Consider the following 23725-nt stretch of genomic DNA (forward strand, 5'->3'; position numbering starts at 1 on the left):
TGTGTGTGTGTGTGCGCGCATGCTCATGTGTGCACCCACAAGTACATGAGATTTGGAGTTAAGACTTGGTTCCCAGATCTCTTGGCATAGATTTCCTATCTATAAAATGAGGAATTAGATGGCAGATTAAGTCTCCTTTATTTTTCCATATAATTACCTTGCCCTTATTCTGCTTTGCCCCAGAACACATACTAAGGAAGAATGTAGGGGAGAATGCAAGTAGGAAGATTTCAGTTTGTTGTAAGGAAATATTTTTAACTACTATGGTTATTTATGAAGAGAATGAGGTCTATTACAGTGTTACAGAGTTTTATACTATCAGCTAAAAGACAGCCTGGTGTAATAGAAAGGCTACTAGATCCAGAGTCAGATAATTTGGGTTCTAATTCTGGTGCTAATGATTACTACTTATCTGATTTTTGCATGTTTTTATAAATTTTATTTTCAATTAACAAGCATTTATTTTCTTTTTCTACCCCTCCCCTACCCATTTTATTGGGGCGGGGAGGGCACGGGAATCCTTGTAACAAATACCTGTAGTCAAGCAAAACACATTTCTACATTGTTCATGTCTAGCAGCTCTGTACCTTGAATCTATCCTCTCCTGACTTTGTGGACTTCAAAATCATGCCTTTACTACAAAAGGCTCATTTTTGAGATTTCTTCAGAGCCTGGGAGAAGGGAATGCTCACCCTTGAATATTTCTCTGCAAGGTTCAACCTCCTCTTCCATTAGTGAGTTCCTTTGGAAACTTCTATCTGGCATAAGGGCCCTTCCCAACCAGTTCCTGAGTTTCTGGACTTTAAAATCATGTCCTATCACCAAGGTGATCCCTGGACAAAGGATTGGATCTGATAATCCTTCTTACTGCTTCATTTCTGAGACTGGATGATGAGAAGCATACATTAAGGCACCTGAACAACAGTATTACCTATAACCTTGGGAAAGAGTCAGTCTCAATAGACACTTTTATAATTACTTCCGGGATGCCAGGCCTTCTGCCAAGCACTAGGATGACAAAAAGAGGCAAAAGACAACCCTTGACCTCAATGAGGGAAACAGAGTGAGTGGGAAAAGCATTGTCTACAAGTATAATTGTAGCTGGGGCTTGATGGAAGCTAGGGAAGCCAGGAAGCAGAGATCAGGAGGGAGGGCATTCCACGGAAGGGGATGGTTAGGGAAAATACCTAGAACCAAGAGATGAAATGTCTTGACTGAGGAACAGACAGGATTCAGTGTCACTGGATTGAAGAGTACGTGGTAGGAGCAAGGTATAAGAAAACTGAAAAGATGCATAGGGGATGGGGGGGAATGTGAGGAGGAAGGGAAGTTATTAAGGGTTTGAATGTCAAACAAAGTATTTGATCTTAGAAGTGATAAGAAGCCAGTAAAATTTATAGAGGGAATGAGTAAATGAGTCAGTACATATATGTGTCTAAGTGTGACACAGTCAGACCTGCAGGGAATGAAAGGAAGCTAATTTTCTTTCTTTTTTTTAAAGAAAAGCTTTTATTTTATTTTCCTTAATTACATGCAAAGTGTTCAACATTAATTTTTTTTTGTAAGCCTTAGAGTTCCACATATTCCTGCTACCTTCTCTTCCCTTTTCCCTCCCCATGGCAGGGAACAGTCTGGTAAAAGTTGCACATGTATAATTGTATTTAATTTATTTCCATATTAGGTATATTGTGAAAGAGGAATTAGAACTAAGGGGGGGAAAACATGAGAGGAAGAAATTTTAAAAAGTAAACATAGTATGCTATGTTCTGCATTCAAACTCCATTGCTTTTTCTCTGGATATAGATAGCATTGTCCACAGCAGGTCCCTCAGGATTGTCCTTCATCTCTGAACTGCTGAGAAGAGCTGCATCCATCAGAGTTGATCATCTCACAATATTGCTCTTCATATGTACAATGTTCTCCTGATTCTGCTCACTTCACTCAGCAAATTCATGAAAGTCTTTCCAGGCATCTCTAAAATCTGGCCGCTCATGATTTCTTATAGAACAATAGTACTCCATTCCATTCATATACCATAACTTGTTCAGTCATTCCCTAATTGAAGGGGATCACCTCAATTTCCAATTCCCTGCCACCACAAAAAGAATTGATATAAACATTTTTGCACATGTAGGTTTTTTCCCTTTTTTTAAAATAATCTCTTTGGGATTCAGACCTGGAAGTGGTATTGCTGCATCAAAGGGTATGTAAAGTTTGATTGCTCTTTGAGCAAAGTCCCAAATTGCTCTCTAGATGGTTAGATCACAAGACCACCAAAGGAGCATTAGTATCCCAGTTTTCCCAGATCATTTCCAACACTAACTAAATGATCAATCTGATAGGTTTGAGGTGATATCTCAAAGCTGCTTTAATTTGCATTTCTTTAATCAATAATGAATTGGAGCATTTTTTCATAGGACTATTGATAACTTTAATTTCTTCATCTGAAAACTATCTGTTCATATCCTTTGATCATTTATCAACTGGGGGATGATCTGTATTCTTATAAATTCAACTCATTTTCTCTCCATATTTTAGAAACATGTCCTTTATCAGAAATACTAGCCCTGAAAATTGTTTCCCAGCATTCTGCATTCCTTCTAATCTTGGCTGCATTATTTTCATTTCTGTAAACCCTTTTTAATTTAATGAAGTCAAAATTATTCTTTTTTGCAATGTGTAATATTCTCTATCTCTTGGTCATAAACTTCTTCCTTCTCAAAAGAACTGACAGATAAACTAATCCTTGCTCTCCTAATTGGCTTATGGCATCACTTTTATGTCTAAATCCTGTACCATTTCAGCCTTATCTTGGTATAGGGTGAAGGAAGAATTTTCAAATTTTACAAGCATTGGTTATTTCTTTCTTCTTATGCTTGTGTTTAGGTCATTCTGTTGCTCATTAACTTTTTCAGCCTACAGAAGAACTTTCAGATCTTTTGGATCTTGTGTTATCTATGAGTGTGCACACAATTCTATATATTGATAGTGAGTGAAATCTTCGTTGAAGAAGTTTTTGAACCTTTTCTTTGTGTTTGAACTGCAGGGTTCATAGGCAGGATTCCACCTACTGCATTATCAAACCAGGGTTGGATAAACAGCTAATTTGTAGGTCACCTTTTCTAGCTCCTTCCTCATACCAGGAAATGAGCAGTACAGTCCTTAAAAGGCTGCTCAGACACCTAGGGGGCTGCCAAATTCCATTGCTGCTTCCAGAGAGGAGCTGACTCAGTGATCTGGGTCACCTGTGTGCAGGGTTGTGACTACACTCCCAGTGTATTCTAGCTGTTACTTGCCTGTTTCCAAAGGACTTTGAGGTAGGTTAAAAATGGCAAAATGGTATGGATGATGTCTTTTGATCTATCTGAGGCAGAGATATGCCAAATTGTCAGACTCACTTCTCTTCCAGAGTCATCACAGTCCAGTGGTAAGACAGTCAAGACAACTGGTGATGGCTCGAGATGCTGTGTATGACCTTGATGTCTTTGATGTCTAATCAAGCTCTAACCACAGCACCTGCTTTAGCTGCCTTCGTGATCATTGGAACAAACTGTTCTCATCTGCTCATTCCACCAGAGGAAGTCTTCATATGCTTGGGATAGACATCTTAACTCACCAATGGATTTGAGACCCTTCGGTTACCCTCAACCTAGTTTAGTCCATCTGCTAAAATGGATTACTAGGGTGTGGCCTCTGTGCAGGTTACAGCTTCTTGGAGCTATATATGAGAGTTAGATGTCTCAGGTGGGCATCAAATGTAGAAAACAGTCCTGAAAAAGGGCTGAGAGCCCTCACACCAAAAGTACTAATCTTCCCTGAACACACCCTACACATGATGAAGCTATCATTTAAACAAAACAGCCCTAATGCAAGAGCACTTCCCTACCTGATGTCAAAGCTCTTGGACTACAAAGACAGATACTACTGAAAAGCTTTTATATTTAGGAGCAGACATATCTTTTGATTTATACCTACAGAATACCTACATTCAGGGATTTTGGGGGAGGAAGTTCAAAAAAGAAACCAGTCCTGGATATATATAGATCTAGGAATAGTCCATAGAAAGATGAAAACTCAATCCATGAACACTGACAAAGACTATCTAGTAAGAAAGAGGGTACAGAAAGAAAAGTAAGCAGAGGATAGAATCTTGGGATACAAGTTGGGTTAGTGGACATTAAAAGGATGAAGAATCAGAAAAGGAGACTGAGGAAACAGGCAGGAAGGCTAATCAAGAGAATCTAAAAAAACAACATCCTTACTCTGACCCCTGCAACACACACTCTCCTTTCCCTTAAAAAAAAAAAAAAAACAAGTAGAAAAAAGAGAGTATCCAGGAAAAGGTATTTGGATTAATCTGATTATGCAATCTTGCAACATAGAGAAGACAAAATTTACTATGTACTGCTGAAATAATACATTATGACTTGGAACCAATCACATTTAAGTTACATATTGTGTATCAAGAAGCTATAATCCCGGCCAGGTTCACATAACTTTGACAAGGGTTTATCACTTAGTCTGATGGTAAACTTGAAGAAATGAAATCTGAACAGAAAAATTAGTTTAATTACCTGCTTAGTCCTGCTCCCAGTCCCCCACCCTCCACAAGCTGTAGGAAGAACACATATTTTCTTCACAATGTAAATAGTGTTGTTCCAAATACTAGCTGTCCCCCTAAAATGAAAAATCTCTTTAAAAACAAAGACAGCAACTTGCCAACTGCCCCCTGCTGCCTTGCAGTCCTGTCCATATCGCACTTGACCTTTTGTACTGTAGCATGTGCTTTCCTCACAACATCCTCTCATGCCTATGAAAAGCTCCTATATACCCAATCATCTGTACCATGGGGACAATGAAGAGGATTATAGTGGGGAATAAGTTCAAAAATAACATTTGCTTTTGTTAGGAACACAAAGCATTTCATAAAATATTAAAGTTAAAAGGTAACTCCAATTTGTTAATCATTACAACTTAACAAAAGGCACCAAGGGTTAGGTTTTTTTTTCCCTTCCTAGGTTTTGGGAATAATTGCCAAATGTTTACAGAAAGATTACATAATCAACTATGCCAATCAAACCAAATTATATTGCTGAATTTCATGTTTCTTTAGACTCAAACATTAGTCTGTTTTTTGATTCTCTAATATACTTATCACATAATATTGTGTATTAAATCTGTTTGTGTTTTTGTACTACCCTCCTAAGATTGAGCTCAATGAGGGGCAGGGCCAATATCTTAAGCTTTGTATTTTTCTTCTTGCCTTGCATAGTGCTTTTCATACAGCAGGTGCTGAAAAAAAGGGTCTTTTTCTTGGTAAGGACCTAAAAATCAAATTCTAGTTTCTTTTTTTTAAAGTTTTAGTATCAAACTTCTCACCCTGTTAACAGATTATTGACCATAATTCAACTGAATATATATTGTGAGGAAGGCTCCCTTCACCAATACCTACGATGCTAAACTTAGTAATTGGTTTCATGACTTGCTGTGGTCAGAAAAATTCATTTTGTGATGACCAACCCTGTGATGATAAGCCTCTCTTAGGTTGGGCCTTAGGGAGATCTGCTTTTGTAGTTTTACCTAAAGATCACTACAATTATGGCTCAGAGTTATCATCATTCTACAAAGAGGCATTCAGATGGGTATTTATGGAAGTTCAATTAAGTAACAAAAATTTTATATAACAAAATCTTTGCATGAAGAAACAATAAGATCATTAGCAGAGGACTGGAAGAACTTGTCTACTAGTTATCATAAAAGAAACAGGAATTCTTCATCCATTAAAGAAAGTTTTTGTATTGAGTTTTTCTTTCTGATATTATCTAAACATGGGAACAGTTAATGTATTATTAATAAGTATCAGTATAATGCATGCTCCTCTGGGGTAGAGACTTTATTATTATTAATTTTTTATTCCCAGCACCTAGCCCAATGATATGAAATAGACATTTATTATGTACTTAAGGGATTGGATCAAATATTCATATACTTTACAATTCACAAATTGCATTTCTCATAATAATACTGTGAGATGGGGATTATTATCTCCATTTTACAGAAGAAAACACTGAGGTTTGAAAGATCAAGTGAATTGTTGATGGTCCCCCATCTAGAATATGTAGAAACCCGAATTCAAATTTAGTACTTTAGATTCTCAGTCCAAGGCTATTCTTATGTAGTTGCACTACCCCTAAAATTGTACAGACTGTAAGAATGAGACCTCAAAGAGACTTTACAGTTTATCTAGTCCCAAATTATCACTTAATAGGTTAGAAAACTAAGCCCTACCATCAGATAGATAATAATACAAATATCAGCTAACATTTATATAGTACTTAAAGGCTTCCAAAATTACATTATATATATATATATATATATATATATATATATATATATATATATACACACACACACACACAAACACACACACATATATGTATATGTATTATACACAGTAAGCACATAACAATGTTTTTTTTGTTCATTTTTTCACTGATCCTCACAACAACACTGTGAAGTAAGTGCTATTACCCCAAATTTGCAGATGAAGAAACTGAGGCAGAGAGACATAAGAATTAAGTCTTGAGTTGATCCCTGAGACTGTATTCTCATACTTCTAGACTCCAAGTCCATTCTGCTACACATTCTCTCAAAACCATTTCCTCTCTTTACAAAGTAAGGAAAATTTCCATTTATGTGAAACATTTTTTTATGGACCAAAACTAATTTCAATTTAACTAACACCTAGGAAAAGTTTTTCTACAGTGCGAGACATACTCTCCCACTTTCTAAAGAGAATCATAAACAGAACCTTCACTGATACCACACGGCGAGGAGTTTTTCCACTTCCTTCCTTTGCACCAGTTGTCATCTTTTGTTATTTACAATGTTGTTTGACTACAAAAAATAGCTAGAATGCAGTCCTGTACATGGTATTGATAAGCACTGAAGGGGTTGGTCTGGGGCAACTCTAAAAAATATGAAAGCCTTCTGAATTAGCAATTTTAGCACTGGGAACAACAAGCAGCCTGAAACATACCTGCCAGATCAACTTTGTAATTAATTCATAATGTGAAATTTCTTGTAGTGATGAGATATGATTAAGAGGGTACAGAAAAAGTTTAAACTCAGTTGAATGGGAAGAAATAATCCAGAACAACGGCCTACTAAGGGAAATTCTAAAATGCTATCCTGATAAAAGTAACAAGAGACATTAAACTATTAGTTGTTGATTTAAGAATCAGATAGATTTGTCTGCTTTTTAGCTCAATTGGTCATATGCTGTAGAAGAAGGAATGAAAGGGCTGTCAAAAGCAAATAATGATCATAGTACTCTAGTACCTGATAAACCCAAAAGACTTAACTTTTGAGATAAGAACTCCCTATTTGATAAAAACTGCTGGAAAAATTGGAAACCATAGGTCATAAACTAATATCTCACAACATAAACCAAGATAAGTTTAAAATGGGTGCACGGGGCTGGGGGGGGGGGCAGCTAAGTGGTGCAGTGGATAGAGTACCCAGCCTGAAGTTAGGAAGACCTGAGTTCAAATCCAACCTCAGGCACTTAATGATTGTGTGACTTTGGGCAAGTGACTTAATCCTATTCCCTTGCAAAAAAAATGGGTGCATGATTTAGACATAAAGGGTGATACAACAAGCATATTAGAAAAACAAGGAATAATAATACACTTTCAGATCTAGGGGGAAGGGAAGAATAAATCTTTTATACAAACAAAACCAATGCAACCAAGATTAGAGGGAAAGCAGAAAGCTGGGAAACAATCTTTACAGAAAGTGTCTTGGGTAAAGATCTAAATTCTCAAATATACAGAAAATGGAGTCAAATTTAAAAGGATCAAGTCATTCCTCAAAAGATAATTGATCAAAGGATATGACCAGGCAGTTTTCAGATGATGAAATCAAAGTTATCAATAGGCATATGAAGAAGTGCTCTAAATCATTTTGATTAGAGAAATGCAAATTAAAACAACTCTTAGGTATCACCTCATGTATTATTAGATTGAATAATATGACAAAAAAAGGAAAATGATCGGGGGAGGAGCCAAGATGGCGACAAAAAGGGATAGAGTCTTAGGAGCTCTCTGATAAAACTCATCAGCTAAGGATTCTAACTAAACTTTCGAGAGACAGAACCCACAAAGGGACCCAGTGCGGCAGTTCTCCTACTCAAGGTAACCTGGAAAAGAGCAGAAAGGCTCTGCTCCCCGGGTCAGAGGGGTGGCCACCAGAGCGAAAGAACTTCAGCCTCCCGGAGACAGCCCCAGGGCGCTGGGAGCTGGGGCTCACAGCAGTGGGGGAGTCTCCTGAGCTGCACCCCAGGGAGCACTGGGCACAAAGTGGGGGAACAGCGGGGACCTCTGCCCGAGCGAGCACGTGGGCACACAGGGAGCAGCATGGTCTTTCTGCAGCCCAGAGCCAGAAACAGCAGCAGGCCGAGCCAGTAAGCAGGAGCCCCCAGGGCATGAGCCCATTGAACCTAGGGAGTTGAGTGAAGAGAGAGAGACTGCAGAGCTCTGTCCTCTGCCTCTGGCACAGGACTTTGGGGCTCTGACCACATTCACATCCTGATGGCAGTCTAGGCCCCCCCAAAGAACAACAGGGGCCCCCCCACCTCGGCCCCGTGGCAGAGGGGGGCGCTTATGGTCATTCACAGACCAGGAGGGAGGACAGAGCCTCACACACTGAGACCCTTGTGGGAGTGTCCCCAAAGCTCAGGAAGCACCTCAAAACCAGGCCCAGGCTGGGAAAATGAGCAAGCAGAGAAATAAGAGGAAGACTATTGAGAAATATTTTGCAAATGAGCCCAAGAAGGATCAAAATACTCAGTCTGAAGATGAGGAAGCACAAGCTCCTGCATCTAAAGACTCCAAGAAAAACAGAAATTGGGCTCAGGTTATGACAGAGCTCAAAAAAGACTTTGAAAATCAAATGAGGGAATTGGAAGAAAAACTGGGAAAAGAAAGGAGAGAGATGCAGGAAAAACATGAAAATGAAGTCAGCAGCTTAGTCAAGGAAATCCAAAAAAAAAAATGCTGAAGAAAATAGCATGCTAAAAAACCAGCTTAGGTCAAATGGATAAAACAGTTCAAAAAGTTACTGAGGAGAAGAATGCTTTAAAAAGTAAAACTGGCCAGATGGAAAAAGAGATAAGAAAACTCTCTGAGGAGAACAAATCCTTCAGACAAAGAATAGAATTCAGGGAGATTGATGAATTTACCAGAAATCAGCAATCAATACTTCAAAACAAAAAAAAATGAAAAATTAGAAGAAAATGTGAAATATCTCATTGAAAAAACAACTGATATGGAAAACAGACTTAGGAAAGATAATTTAAAAATTACTGGAAGACCTGAAAGTCATGATCAGGAAAAGAGCCTTGACATCATTTTCAAAGAATTACTACAGGAAAATTGCCCTGATATTCTAGAAGCAGAGGGCAAAATAGAAATGGACAGAATCCACCGATCCCCCCCGAGAAAGAGATCCCAAAAAACCAACTCCTAGGAATATTATAGCCAAGTTCCAGAACTCCCAAGTCAAAGAGAAAATATTACAAGCAGCCAGAAGGACACAGTTCAGATATCGTGGAGCTGCAGTCAGGATCACACAGGACTTAGCAGCAGCTACATTGGAAGCTCGTAGGGCTTGGAATACAATATACCGGAAGGCAAAAGAGCTTAGAATGCAGCCAAGAATGAACTACCCAGCAAGGCTGAATGTCCTCTTCCAGGGAAAAAGATGGACTTTCAATGAACCAGGGGAATTTCAAATGTTCCTTTTGGAATGGCCAGAGCTGAACAGAAGGTTTGATCTTCAGATACAGGACTCAGGTGAAGCACGGAGATTGGAGGAGAGGGGGGAAATATGAGGGACTTAATGAGGATGAACTGCATGTATTCCTGCATAGAAAAATGACACTCATAATACTCATATGAACCTTCTCAGTTAATAGAGCAGGTAGAGAGAGCTTTTATAGTTGAAGCACGGGAGAAAGCTGAATTCGAAGATAAAATATGGTGTAAAAATGGAGTCAATAGAAAAAAAGGGAAATGTAATGGGAGAAATAGAAAGGAGAGGGGGAATAGGCCAAGATATCTCATATAATAAGATTTTTCTTTATTACAATGAGCTATTGCAATGATATGGAAGGGGGGAAGGCAAGGGGGAATGAGCGAATCTTTACTCTCATCAGAGGTGGCTCGGAGAGGAAACAGCATATATACTCAATGGGGTATAGGCATCTGGAGTAAGAAGAAAAGGGGGGATGGGGGAAGGGGTGGGGATGTGAATGATGGAGGAGAGGATGGACCATGGGGGGAGATTGGTCAGATATAACACATTTTCTTTCTTACTTCTTGCAAGGGGCTGGGATTGGAATGCCTGCCCAGGACCATGGGGCCAGGTGGATTCTGGGCCTAAGGGGTGGTATGGGGGCTCAGGGCTTCTTGGCCCCAGGACCAGGGATCTGTCTGCTGAGCCAGTCAACGACCCTACAGCAGAGTCAGAGTGAAAGGAGAGAGAAAATAGAGTACATGGTAGTGGAGAAATAAGAAAGGAGGGAGTTGCGATCAGCAATGGCAACGGTGGAAAAATATGGAAGTAACTTTTGTGATGGACTTATCATAAAGAATGAGATCCACCCATGACAGAGTTGTTGGTGTTGGAACAAAGACTCAAGCACATTTTTTGTTATTATTACTTGGGGGAGGGTGCAGGGCAAGTGGGGCTGGATGGCCTGCCAGGGACCACATAGCAGGGTGTCTTTGGGTGTCTGGGGACAGATTTGGACCCAGGTGCTCCTGGCTCAAGGGCCAATGCTCTGTCTGCCACCCAGCCACCCCTACTATTATTACTATTTTATTTTATTTTGGGTCTTTTTTTCCTTCTTCTATTTTTGGTTTTTGCAGGGCAGTGGGGATCGGGTGGCTTGCATGTCACATGGCTGGGTGATTGTTGGGTATACGAGGCTGGATATGGACTCGGGTGCTCGTGGCTCCAGGGCTGGTGCTTTGTCCATTGCGCAACCTGGTCATACCTACAATTAGTACTATTATTTTTTTAATTTTAATTTTTTTCTTTCCCCTTTACTTTTTTCGCCCAAGCAAGTCTATCTATATTCATGGGGGGAGGGGTATTTTGTTTACTTGTAAACAAGAATATTTTATTAATGTAAAAAAAACTGTACAAAATGAGAATAAAAAATAAATTAAAAAAAAAGGAAAATGATCAATGTTGAATAGGATATGGGAAAACTGGGACATTAATGGAGTTGTGAACTGATTCAACCATTCTGGAGAACAATTTGGAATAGCATCTAAGGGGTTATAAAACTGTACATAACCTCGGATCCAACAATACAAGTCTATATCCCAAAGAAATCAAAAAAAAAGGAAGAGGATCTGCATGTTCAAAAATATTCATAGCAGCCCTTTTCTTGGTGGCAAAGCATTGAAAACTGAGGGGATGTCCATCAATTAGGGAATGACTGAACAAGCTGTGTTATATGAATGTAAAGGAATACCATTTTGCAATAAGAAATGATGACAGGCAGATTTCAGAAAAACTAGAAATATTTGAATAATTTTATGCAAATTGAAATGAGTAGAACCAGGAAAAACACTGTATATAGTATTAGTAATAGTGTGTGATGATCAACTATAAATGACTCAGCTCTTCTCAGCAACACACCTATGTAAGACAAGCACAAAGGACTCACAAAGGAAAATGCTCTCCTCATTCAGAAAAAGAACTGATGAACTCTGAATTAGACTAAAGCATTATCTACTCCACTTATTTTATTACTTTTTGTTTTTTCTCCTTTAGATTGGTTTTCTTCTTTCACACCTATGACCAACATGAAAATATATTTTACATGATAGTACATGTATAATCTATGTCAAACTGCCTACTAGTTTTTGAACTGGGAGAAAAATTTGGAGCTCAAAATCTTGTAAAGATGAATGATAAGAATTGCCTTGATATCAAAAAACAAAAAAAATGCCTTAATATGTAATTGGGAAGCATCTTCATCTGCCTACAAGTTATTTCCTAATGGTATTTCCAACTCAGTAGGTCCAAAACTAAGCATATCATTAGTAAAATGTATAGGGGAAAAACAAAACAAACAAACCCAAAAATACTTAACTTGGAGATTTAGGATCCAAATGAAATTTATAGTTCTGTTTGGACAAGCCACTTAAAGTTTCTAGTTATTGAGAATTTCTATAGCTATAGAATGAGAATATTGGCCTAAAAATGACCTCTCAGACCCACTTTTAAGATCAATTGTTATGATCCTATCTCTTTCTAAACCTTTCTCTTTTTTTCCCCTATTACTTCTGTTTGTGGTCCCAACATTCTTCAGTCTTCCATGTTTGAAATCTTGGGTTCAAATTTCAGTTCTGTACTTAGTAATTGAGGGATCCTTGTACATTTTACCTCTGTAAACCTCATTTTTCCATCTCTGGAGAACAATAAAATTCAGTAAACATTTAATAAGCACCTACTATGTGCAAAGGCACTGTTAAGCAATGGAGTTTCAATGACAAATATGAAACAGTTCTTGTTCTTATAGAAGTTTATGTTCTAGTAAAAGGGAATGGAATATGAATATAGAAAAATAAGTGCAAAGTAATTTGAGGAGAGAGAGAGGAGGCTCCACAGTAGAAGGGGTACTTAAGTTGAATTTTAGAAAAAGGGAGGGGGCAGCTAGGTGGCACAGTGTATACATAGAGCACTGGCCTTGGAGTCAGGAGTACTTGGGTTCAAATCTGACCTCAGACACTTAATAATTACCCAGCTGTGTGGCCTTGGGCAAGCCACTTAACCCCATTGCCTTGAAAAATCTAAAAAAAAAAAAAGGGAATTATTTGGGAAGTCAGAGATGAGGCAAAAGTGTATTTTAGGAAAAGAGGGTGAGCTAGAGTGCAAGTGAAGAGGTGAAGTAATGCAATGTTGAATAAAGAAAACAGTTAAAAGCATAGGTGACTGAAATGGAGTGTATAAATGAAAAGAAACTGGTCTTGAATTGTAGATTTGAGCCAGAATACACAGGAATTTAATACCAGATTAAGAATTTCCCCAGAAGAATGGGGAAACACAGAACATTTTTGAGTAGGGTAGCAGCATAGAACTGTGCCTCGGGAAGATTACTTTAGTTCCTATGTTTATTCTTGAATGTGTAGTAGAGGAGATAGGGATCTCTTGACAGATGGCATAGGATGTCTCAATAAAGTAGGAAATGAGAGCTGACAAGACAAGGATGAGGAGAGGAGAATGAAAATGGCATTTTGGGCTTGAGGTGAGAAAAGATGGTTTGGAGTAGTCAGTATTGAGAACATGATGGAGCTAATCTGGGAAGAATAAAATGATTATTGTCCAAGGACATTAATTTGTTGTGTACTCAACTTTTTATCTTCAGCAATAATGGCAAAGAAATGGAGAAGATATATAGTAGAGGTGACCCTGAATGAAAGATTGGAAGGGTATTAAAGATAGTAAGGAAGGGGCAAGAAATTCAAAACAGTAATAAGTTAGATGTCAAATCCTTCTGAAGGCAAGGGCAATCCTGTGCTAAAGATACAAAGACAAAATAAAAAAGGGTAAGAATCCAAAGAGGGAATATAACCTATAAACAAATCTATCTATCTATCTATCTATCTATCTATCTATCTATCTATCTATCTATCTATCTATCTAATAATTTGAGAAGAAAGAACCAAGCAATAACAAGAAGAGGGATGAACATCTACCTTCATAATGAATTGCTGATGAGATTAGATTATGCCAAGGGTGAAATATCTGTAATGAACCTCTGTTTTAGTTTCTTAAAGATGCATTTGTTTATGGGTAACCCCTTTGGCATTGGTGAAAAGAGTCTAAGGAGAACTCAGGTATGAAGTGACAGCAATAGTCCATGAAGTTCATTAATTCTGAAGGCCTCACTTTAACTACTTTGTAGAGATTCATCTCTCTCTGCCCTGCTTATCCATGAAGTAGAATGAGTTCTTTATTCTGTCTGAGCTAGCATTTAAAAATTTTTTTATAGAAAGATTTTATTTATTTTGAGTTTTACAATTCCCCCCCATTCTTACTTCCTTCCCCCCCCCACAGAAGGCATTCTTTTAGTCTTTACATTGTTTTCATGCTATGCATTAATCTCAGTTGAATGTGATGACAGAGAAATCATATCCTTAAGGAAGAAAAATAAAGTATGAGATAGTAAAATTACATAATAAGATAACATTTTCTTTTTTTTTTTCTAATTTGAAGGTAATAGTCTTTGGTCTGTTCAAAGTCTATAATTCTTTCTTTGGATACAGATGGTATTCTCCATTGCAGATAGCCTAAAATGTCCCTGGTTGTTGCACGGATGGAATGAGCAAGTCCATCAAGGTTGATCATTGCCCCTATGTTGCTGTTAGGGTATACAATGTTTTACTGTTTCTGCTCATCTCGCTCTGCATCAGTTCATGCAAATCTTTCCAGGCTTCCCTGAATTCCCATCCCTCCTGGTTTCTAATAGAACAACAGTGTTCCATGACATACATACACCAGTTTGTTAAGCCATTCTCCAACTGAAGGACATTCACTTAATTTCCAATTCTCTGCCACCACAAACAGGGCTGCTATAAATATTTTTGTACAAATGATGTTTTTACTAATCTCTTCAGGGTATAAACCCAGTAGTGGTATTTTTGGATCAAAGGGTATGCACATTTTTGTTGCCCTTTGGGCATAATTCCAAATTCTGAGCTAGTACTTTTAAATTTTACATAGATCTGTGTTTTGGAGGTAAGTCAGCACACTCCAGGGTTGCATGGAAGCATACCAAGCTGTCAACTGGGCTGAGCGGCTCTGGAATATCATCCAGATTGAGTGGCATCAGTCATATTATATAGTCTTCCATTTGTTGGCTTAGGATAGGCAGATCAGAAGAGATTTGTAAAACATCATTATCCTGATTAATTAGTCCAAGATTAGCAGAAAAGGATACCATTTCTGGACAGTGAGGACAAAAGTAGAATTTGCTACTATTCCTCAGAAGCATCACAACCCCCATGGGAGTGGTTGAAAGTTGGATGAACTCTTTCCAGAGATTTAGCTTTACAAACTCCTATATAGCTAGTAATTATCAGAAAGGAATTATGAATCCGGGTCTTTTGTCTTCAAATCCAGTATCCTTTCCACTACATGTTATGACTATAAACTAAGCACTGGATTATGTATTTAGAGGGTTTATTATATATATTCAGAGAATGGAGTTGGGATCAGGGTCCTGAATTTAAGAGTCTAAATAGATGGAGCCCCTGGGATTTGGGTTCAATGGTCTAAATTGTAAGGAATCTGAAGCAGAGATTCAATAAACAGATGCCTGGAGATGGGACAGACAAGTTGCCTTCCAATCTCAGTATTTGGATAGCTGGATAGCTACAATTCAAATATAAGACTTGTTTTTGCATTCTGAATACTAGATAGCTAATGATAATAGTTTTTTGGTTTTTTGTTTTTTTGGTAAGATAATGGGGTTAAGTGGTTTGCCCAAGGTAATTATTAAGTGTCTGAAGCTGGATTTGAACTCAGGTGCTCCTGACTCCCGGGCCAGTGCTCTATCCACTGCACCACCTAGCTGCCCCCCTCTAATAATAATAGTTAGTAATTTGAGAGAGCCTCTTTGAGAATGGAGCTGAAAGAAAGAAGGCACTTTGGACGGGAATTTTTTTTTTATTAGAGAAATAACTTTCTATATAAAATAGGGTTAAAACCACTTGGTTTTCTGGGGTAAACTGATAAATAAATAGATATGTCATGGAATAAAGGGGTCCTGGGCTCAACCATGAACCTTTAAGGGAAAGTAGAAAGCTGTTCCAAGATACCCACGAATCAAAGTCCTATGAACTAGTGATATGGAATGTGACTTTGGATGCAGAGTATGGCCTTGATAAACACAAAGAAAAAAAACTGAGGGTCCAATGTGCATCCAACTCTGTACACCCTAACAGCAACATGGGGGTGATGATCAGCCTTGATGAACTTACTCATTCCATCTTGCTTGTTCTCCCTCTTTTCTCTCCAGTTGATAGCTAATAATAGCTAATAATAGCTATTATCAGAAATTATCTGGGTCTTCCGTCTTTAAATCCAGTATCCTTTCCACTACATGTTATGACTATAAACTAAGCACTGGACTATGTATTTAGAGCTGTGATTTCCAAATGTTTTTGAACATGTATTCTATCAGTAAATTTTTTGAGTATATCTTTTTCTATATGTGCATTTTTTAATTATTTAAAATTTTCTAATGCACTATTATACTAATAATTGTGTTCATTATAAAACTTATAAAAAAAGAAATTTTGAAAGGATGAAGTAAAAAAGGGAAAAAATTTGATCCTAGGGTCTTCTCTAAGGGGTCATTAGAATTTTTCAGGATGGGGAGTGAGTTTACCTTCTGAAAAATCATTTCACTGGGCATGTGAAGAATTTATTGAAAAGAAGATAGCCTAGGTTAGAGGTGATGAGGGATGGACCAGGGTGGTGACCTGGGAGAAGAGAACTAATGGTAGAGATCTTGTGTAGATAAAAGGAATAAGATTTGGCAACTGATTGGATATATGAAGGAAGGAAAGAGAAGAATCAAGGATAAGACCAAAGTTGCAAATCTATGACTGGAAAAGTTGTGGTGTGTTTAAAACAGTTAAGTTTGGATGTAATTACAACTTATCTCTATTTGCTCATCTGTGCTGCAGCTTACTACTGGAAAATAATGGGGGAGGGGATTCCTCATGGGTCACTATAGACATACCTTGTTTTATTGCATTTCACATTATCACCTTTTTCCCCCCAAAACAAAACAAAACAGAAACAAAAACAAAAACAAAAGCCTGAAGGTTTATGGTAACCTTTTTGCTCACCCTGTGTCCCTGTGCCACAAACTGGTAATTATTGAAATATTTCAAACTTTTCAAAATTATCATATTTCTTATGGTGATCTGTGATCAAGAATCTTTGAAGTTACTATTGTAATTGTTTTGGGATGCCACAAACTGAGCCCATATAAGATGGTGAACTTAACTGATAAATGTTGTGTGTGTTCTGACTGAACAACTATATTGAAATTAGATCAATTACTAACCCTACAGGAGTCATTAAGTGTCCAAGTAAAAGGGAGAGTCAGTTGATGCAGCAAACTTTATTGTCTTAATTTAAGAAATTGCACCACCCCAACCTTCAGCAGTCTCCACCCTGATCAGTCAGCAGTCATTAATTTCAAGGCAAGATCCTCCACCAACAAAAGAATGACCCATTGAAGGTTCAGAAAATGGTATTTTTTTTAGTTTTTTTTTTTTTGTAAGGCAAATGGGGTTAAGTGGCTTGCCCAAGGCCACATAGCTAGGTAATTATTAAGTGTCTGAGGCCGGATTTGAACTCAAGTATTCTTGACTCCAGGGCAGGTGCTCTATCCACTGCACCACCTAGCTGCCCCAAGAAGATGGTATTTTTTAAGTAATATTTTTAAATTAATGTATGTATGTTGTTTTCTTAGACATAATACTATTCACAGTTAATAGATTACAGTGTAGTGAAAACATAACTTTTATATGCTCTGAGAAACCAAAAAATTCATGTGAATCACTTTATTGCTTTATTGACTTTTTTTGTCAGGTCTGGAATCAAAGCTACAATATCATCCAAGGTATGGTTGTACTCTGGATTGCTTTGCCCACTGCATGAGATGGGCCTACTACCAGCCATGAGATGACAGGGATGAGTGTGGGAATCTTACGTATCATAGATATTGGTATGTGGGACATAAAACTGACCCAAAGGGTCCATACCATCTGGAGTCAAAAAAGTTAAGTAGTGGGATGGGGCAGAGAGGTTGAATATTTAAAGGGGTTGCATATGTATCTTTGTGACACATCTATAACTGGCTTTAGGAAAGGATGTCACAGATTTTTCAACTCTCCCACTGAATGATCACCCACCCATTGGGAGTAAAGCAATAGCCCAGCCTTAGTTTATTCCAGACCTACCAGTCTGGAGACTACTGGCCTAGAGAAGCACCTTCACTAAAGGTGAGAGAACTGTCACACTTTTTTGCTTTTGCCACAGAAAGCATAAAACTATCTACTGATTAATGGGAGAGTTTTAATCTCCACTGGTGGAAGGAGTATCCAGTGATGAAACTAGAGATCACTCAAGTATTAAATAATGTGATTATATCAACAATAATATAAAAATATTAGTAGGTCAAGGGGCAAGATGAAAATTACTAATAGGACCTTTCGGCTATTTTCAGCAAGTAGTTGCTGAATAATCAAATCTCTCAAAGAAAAGAAATGTACTGTGGAGAAAAGAGGACTTTTCACTAAGGACAAATTTCTTTTTTTTGTAAGGCAAATGGGGTTAAGTGGCCTGCCCAAGGCCACACAGCTAGGTAATTATTAAGTGTCTGAGATCAAATTTGAACCCAGGTACTCCTAACTCCAAGGCCGGTGCTGTATTCACTGCGCCACCTAGCTGCCCTGACAAATTTCTAAAAGACTAAATTTTCACTGTGACATTTTGATAGAGAGCAGGGTAAGGCTGCAGGTACATAAAAATCTATTCTAATTCACTATCAGAATGACTTCCCCCAGAACACTTTCACATCAAACTTTGTTATCCTGGACAAAGACAACATGAAAGGTACAAGGATGTCCTTAAGGAAGAAGATTCTCTCTGGGGTGAGGAGGTGGGGAGGAGAGAGAGCTCGTGGTCTCCCTTCTATAAACCAAGAGTTGCAGCTTCCTGTCCAGGGCTTGCCCTAGTTTGGCCACTAACCCATTTTCTCTAATAAGGTCCCTCATACCCTTGGACAAAGAGACTACACTTAACTGTAGCTGGAAGAAAGGTTTCCTACTTTTCTTTGTGCCCATGCTATGCCAGTCCTGGAAATGTGCATTTTGGTCTTTGCTTGGCTGAGACCCTCAGCTTCATGTTGAAATGATTCATTCACCCTGAGGCAGAAGACTTAGGTGGCATGTGATCATTGTTTTCCAGGGAATGAAAAGTTTTGGGATTAGATTTATTTTGCCTGAACCCAAATGTGAGAATTACAAGCAATTGATAGAAGCTGCAGAGAAGATTTAGATGCCATGTTAAAAAAAAAAAACACCTTCTAAAGATCTAAGGTGAAATGGGTTGCCTAAGATGCTTGGGGCTCCCAGGAAGTCTTCAGTACAAGTTGGTTGAGACATCTCAGGGATATCTGTTCATTTTAGTAACTGACGGATTAGTCAAGGGGTTCCTGTTCAGATGCAAGTTGGCCTGGATAGCCTCTTAGGCCTCATCCAGTTTTGTGCTTCAATAAATCTTCCTTATCTGACAGACCAGAGAAGATGGAACTCTCCCAAATCTTGGACTAGTTTTAGAAAAGGGGCTTTAATCCTATTGGTTTATTTCATTTTTATATAAGATACTTATATACTTCAATATACCATCTTTTTAAGGGTTGTTTATGTTAAAGAAAACTGGGTTCAAACTTACCCTGCTTGAAGTTTCCAATAAAAACTGGAATGTATTTTGTATAGCTTGGCATGTCTCTAGTTCAGTCCTGCTGAATGCTATTAAATAATCCTTCAGATGATCATATACATTCCCATCAAGGGCCTATATGAGGGAGAAGAAAAACAAAATCTAAGAGATCACAACAAATCTTTGAAGGATCCTACATGTCAGTATCACCATAAAGAACCAGGCAGCTTTGGAACAGAAGACAAGGGGGTCAAAGTACTGAATCAGACCATGTGAGTCTGGACAAGTCAAAGATGATAATAACATGATAACAGCTGACATTTATGTAGTACTTTTATGAAGTTACTATATCTTTAATAATATACTGTTGAGGTACACATAGTAAGAATGTTATTATCATCCCTTTTTTATAAACATAGGAGCTAATTTCCAGACATCTATATGATTGGGTGTTAGAATGGACCCTTGGAGGTTATCCAAATTTCTAGAGCCCTGTTTTACAATGAAGAGACTTGCCCTGGATCACCCACCTGATAGTAACCAGGAGACCAGTTTGGGTCTAGTGTTCTTTCCCTATACTACTTTCTCTTCTGGGTCTAAATTTCTTTCTCAGTAAAATGAGAGTAAAAAAACATACTGGATAATCTCTAAGGTTCCCTGAAGATCTAACATTTTAATTCCATAAATTCCATTCTTAAATATTTTAAGTAAAAATGTTATGTTCTTTAGGACATAGCCATGAGATGGTACAATAGAGTCCTAAAACCATAACCTATTATAAAATATGCATTTCATGTAGTTATGTAATATGTCCATAGCAAACTGATGTCATGCTTAGATAAAAGACTGTGCTTTAGGATATGTTCTTGATGTGAAGTAAATGATCTTGTTAATAAGAATTCATGTAATTTACCTGGGATAAGACCCAGGTTTTATATAAATTTTTTGGGCATGTAGTCATATCTTTATTTTTGCAGGGTTACCAATTTAGATATTATTCTTTTTTTTTACAAAAATATTTTATTTATTTATTTTTCCAATGACATGCAAAGATAGTTTTCACCAATCATTTTTTTTTGGTCAGGTTTTGAGTTTTATATTTTTCTCCCTCCTTCCCTCCTCTCTGACAGAAAGCAATCTGATAATGACTCTACATTTATAGCCATGTTAAACATAGATCCATATTGATCATGTCATAAGAGAAGAATCAGATCCAAATGGAAGGAAAAAAATTAGCAAGAAAAAATGACATAATACATAAGACACATGTTTAGATATTTTAAAGAGCATATATAACTAAAAACTGAACATCCTTGACAATGCTAGTTGGCACCTTCCCAACCATTTAGAGTTGCCTTACTGTGGGATAAAGTACCACACTGGCTATCAGAGGTGGTCTTCTGGTATACCTATCAACCTAATATTCCACATCAGTGTCAGTTGTTTTTGTTTTGGTTGTTCTTCCTTGGACATGCTCTGCCAGGAGTTCTTTGGGTAGAGATCAGGAACATTCAAAATAATAAAAAAATCCCCCCCAAAACAAAACTATATGCCATATCCTGGTATACACATGAAACAACATTTATGCTTAAAAGTAAAATAAAGTTGAGCATGTGAAGACACTAACTGTATTAAATCAAAGCTCTGTTAAATGCCACTGTCCTTGTAGGACCCGGGTTGTAGAGTAATCTTTTTTTCCCCTTCATTGATGTTTTATTTTTCCAATTACATATTATGAAAGTTTTTCAACATCCATCCACTTACACAATTTTCTTCCACCCTCCCTATCCCGCCAGTTCCTGCCCAGCATCAGTCTAGTGAATGTTGTACATGTACATTTGTGTTTAACATGTTGACATATTAGTCATTTTGTGTATGAGGAATGAGGACTAAGGGGAAAGAAAGAAAACCATGGAATAGGAAGGAAAAACAAAAGAGAAATTTTAAAAACGTGAACATAGTGTTAATTCAAATTCTAATTTTTTGACTTTTTTTCCTCATCTGGATGTGTATGGTGTTGTTCATAAAAGATCTCCCAGCTTTGTCCTAGCTCTCTGAACTGCTGAGAGGAGCTACATCCAACATAGTTAGTTGATCAGCTTGCTGAGCAGCAATCTTGGTAACTTTTCTCCCAGTGCAGTGGGAGAGGCTAAATCTTAGTATAGAAAATGCTGCCTAAGTCCTGAGACTGCTTTGTCAATTGCAACATCTACTTAACACTGAAGTGAGTTCTGGGATAGAGATGACCTAAATGGGGATTGAAGGGGGAGTCCTTTTCCCTCCAGAACTACAGGTTCTCAGTGACCCTGGTCCTTGGCTGGGGATTCAAAATTTTTTGTCCTGTTACAGTACATATTCCCCTAGCTTCCAATTCCAATTCCAACTGAAAATCACATTAGTCTGTCCTGGCTACCACACAAGGTATAACTACACATTGTCCTATGGCTCTGTCCCTTGATCCCATCCATGTCAGGTCCATCCCTCCAGCATCCCCATTCTTCTTTACCACTGAGTTTTCTATAACACCAATTCTACAGTTTAACTACTCTACACAATGGATCTTTGCCCTCTCTCCAGAAAAGACTTTGTTCACATTTTGTATTTCATCTCTATATACACACTGAATAGGAGATTCAATCTTGTTTTTCTATACACCACACTTAACATTACAGACATTAATAGATACTTGGTGAATTGAAATGAGCAGTCACTGTATACCAACAATCACACAATGCTAAAAGTTGTGCAGTCTCCCCTCCCCGCCAGCTCCCCTTGGGAGGGCAGGTACTTTGTGCAGCCCCAGACCAAAGAGTTTTTAGACAAGTTGTACTCCTTTCCTGGCTTTGTGATTCACAGACAGAAGCTTCCTGGTTTTGTTTTGTATTTGTGTTGGTCTACAAGGGACCTCCCAGTTTTCAAACAATGAGTTTAAGTATAACAGAACTCTAAAGGAATGATTTCTATTTTGAATTTATTTCAAATGAAAGATTGCACCCCAAAAGTTATATTGTGATCTTATGCCTTTACTTGCAAGAATTTCAATAAGAGTTAAGGCTCTGCTTTTAATCGTAAGAAAAAACTTTGGTGTCACTAACTCATAAAAGGACTGTAGCAGAAACAAATTTTACTTTGTGTTTATATTTGTCTATCAGAGACATTTTAGTCATGACAAGCCACAGAAGGTAGAGAAGCAACAGTTGAGTTGCAGAATTTCCATTTGCTTTTTGATATATCAAGCAATTTCCAGTCTCTATGTAGAGCTCTTATCAGCAGGTATGCACTCTGAGCTATCAGCCACATGTTGTTTGGGGGCAACTGGGGCTCCCTGATACCTACTGACTGCAAGCCTCGGTAAGTTGCTCAGCCTCTTAGAGTTCAAGGCAGAGGAGCTGTCCTCCATTGGCACAAGGAGTAACTTCATCTAGAAGCTCCTTATATCAAAGACATCACAGGTCCAATCTCTATCCATAACCATATGTACATATGTATGTATATGTCTTAACATTTCATTGTTATTAATGGAAAATGTGGGCTATCCATTGGTATTCTCACTATGTGACCAATCCACTTTCTCTGGCATACGATGACTCTTCAAGATCATATATTGCTTTCTACTCATAACTACCATGTGAAGACAGTATCTCATGAAAAAATGCATTCCTTGCTTTTGGATATAAAAAAGTCCAATTCTTCTAACTGCTTTTTAGGGTTTTTTAGGTTTTTTTTTTTTTGCAAGGCAAATGGGGTTAAGTGGCTTACCCAAGGCCACACAGCTAGGTAATTATTAAGTGTCTGAGACCGGATTTGAACCCAGGTACTCCTGACTCCAGGGCCAGTGCTTTATCCACTACACCACCTAGCCGCCCCCCTTCTAACTACTTTAAGAAGAATTTATGAATCATCCTCTGATTTATTTAAAATGCTCATTTGTTTCCTGGTTTTGTTTCTGGCAATTATATCAATATAAGTTCCTTTTATAGTATTTCCACTTGAAAATATATCTATTTTCAATACTAGGAAGGGTCATTTTGAGTTTTTGCTTCATTGACTATCAGAGTAGTAGTAGTCAGTCTACTGTTAAAAGATTCATTTGTAATTATCTGGCCATCAGAAAGTACTTATATCCTTTTCCAGAGGACAATCCCCAAAATTTTTTCAGCATGCCAGAACCCATTAAAGCTTA

The 23725-nt window shown here is 37.8% G+C and overlaps 1 protein-coding gene across 2 annotated transcripts in view; it reads right to left on the bottom strand.

Annotated features, from left to right (window-relative positions):
* FCHSD2 (FCH and double SH3 domains 2) overlaps positions 1-23725 on the bottom strand; it is a 335963-nt gene that overhangs the window by 79772 nt on the left and 232466 nt on the right. For both annotated transcript variants that reach the window (XM_074216801.1, XM_074216802.1), the window contains one exon: positions 19555-19677. In XM_074216801.1, coding sequence (XP_074072902.1) covers positions 19555-19677 — 123 coding nt within the window. The remainder of the gene's footprint in view (positions 1-19554; positions 19678-23725) is intronic.

This window comes from Macrotis lagotis, chromosome 1, assembly GCF_037893015.1.
Source record: "Macrotis lagotis isolate mMagLag1 chromosome 1, bilby.v1.9.chrom.fasta, whole genome shotgun sequence".
NCBI classification, from domain to species: Eukaryota; Metazoa; Chordata; class Mammalia; order Peramelemorphia; family Peramelidae; genus Macrotis; species Macrotis lagotis.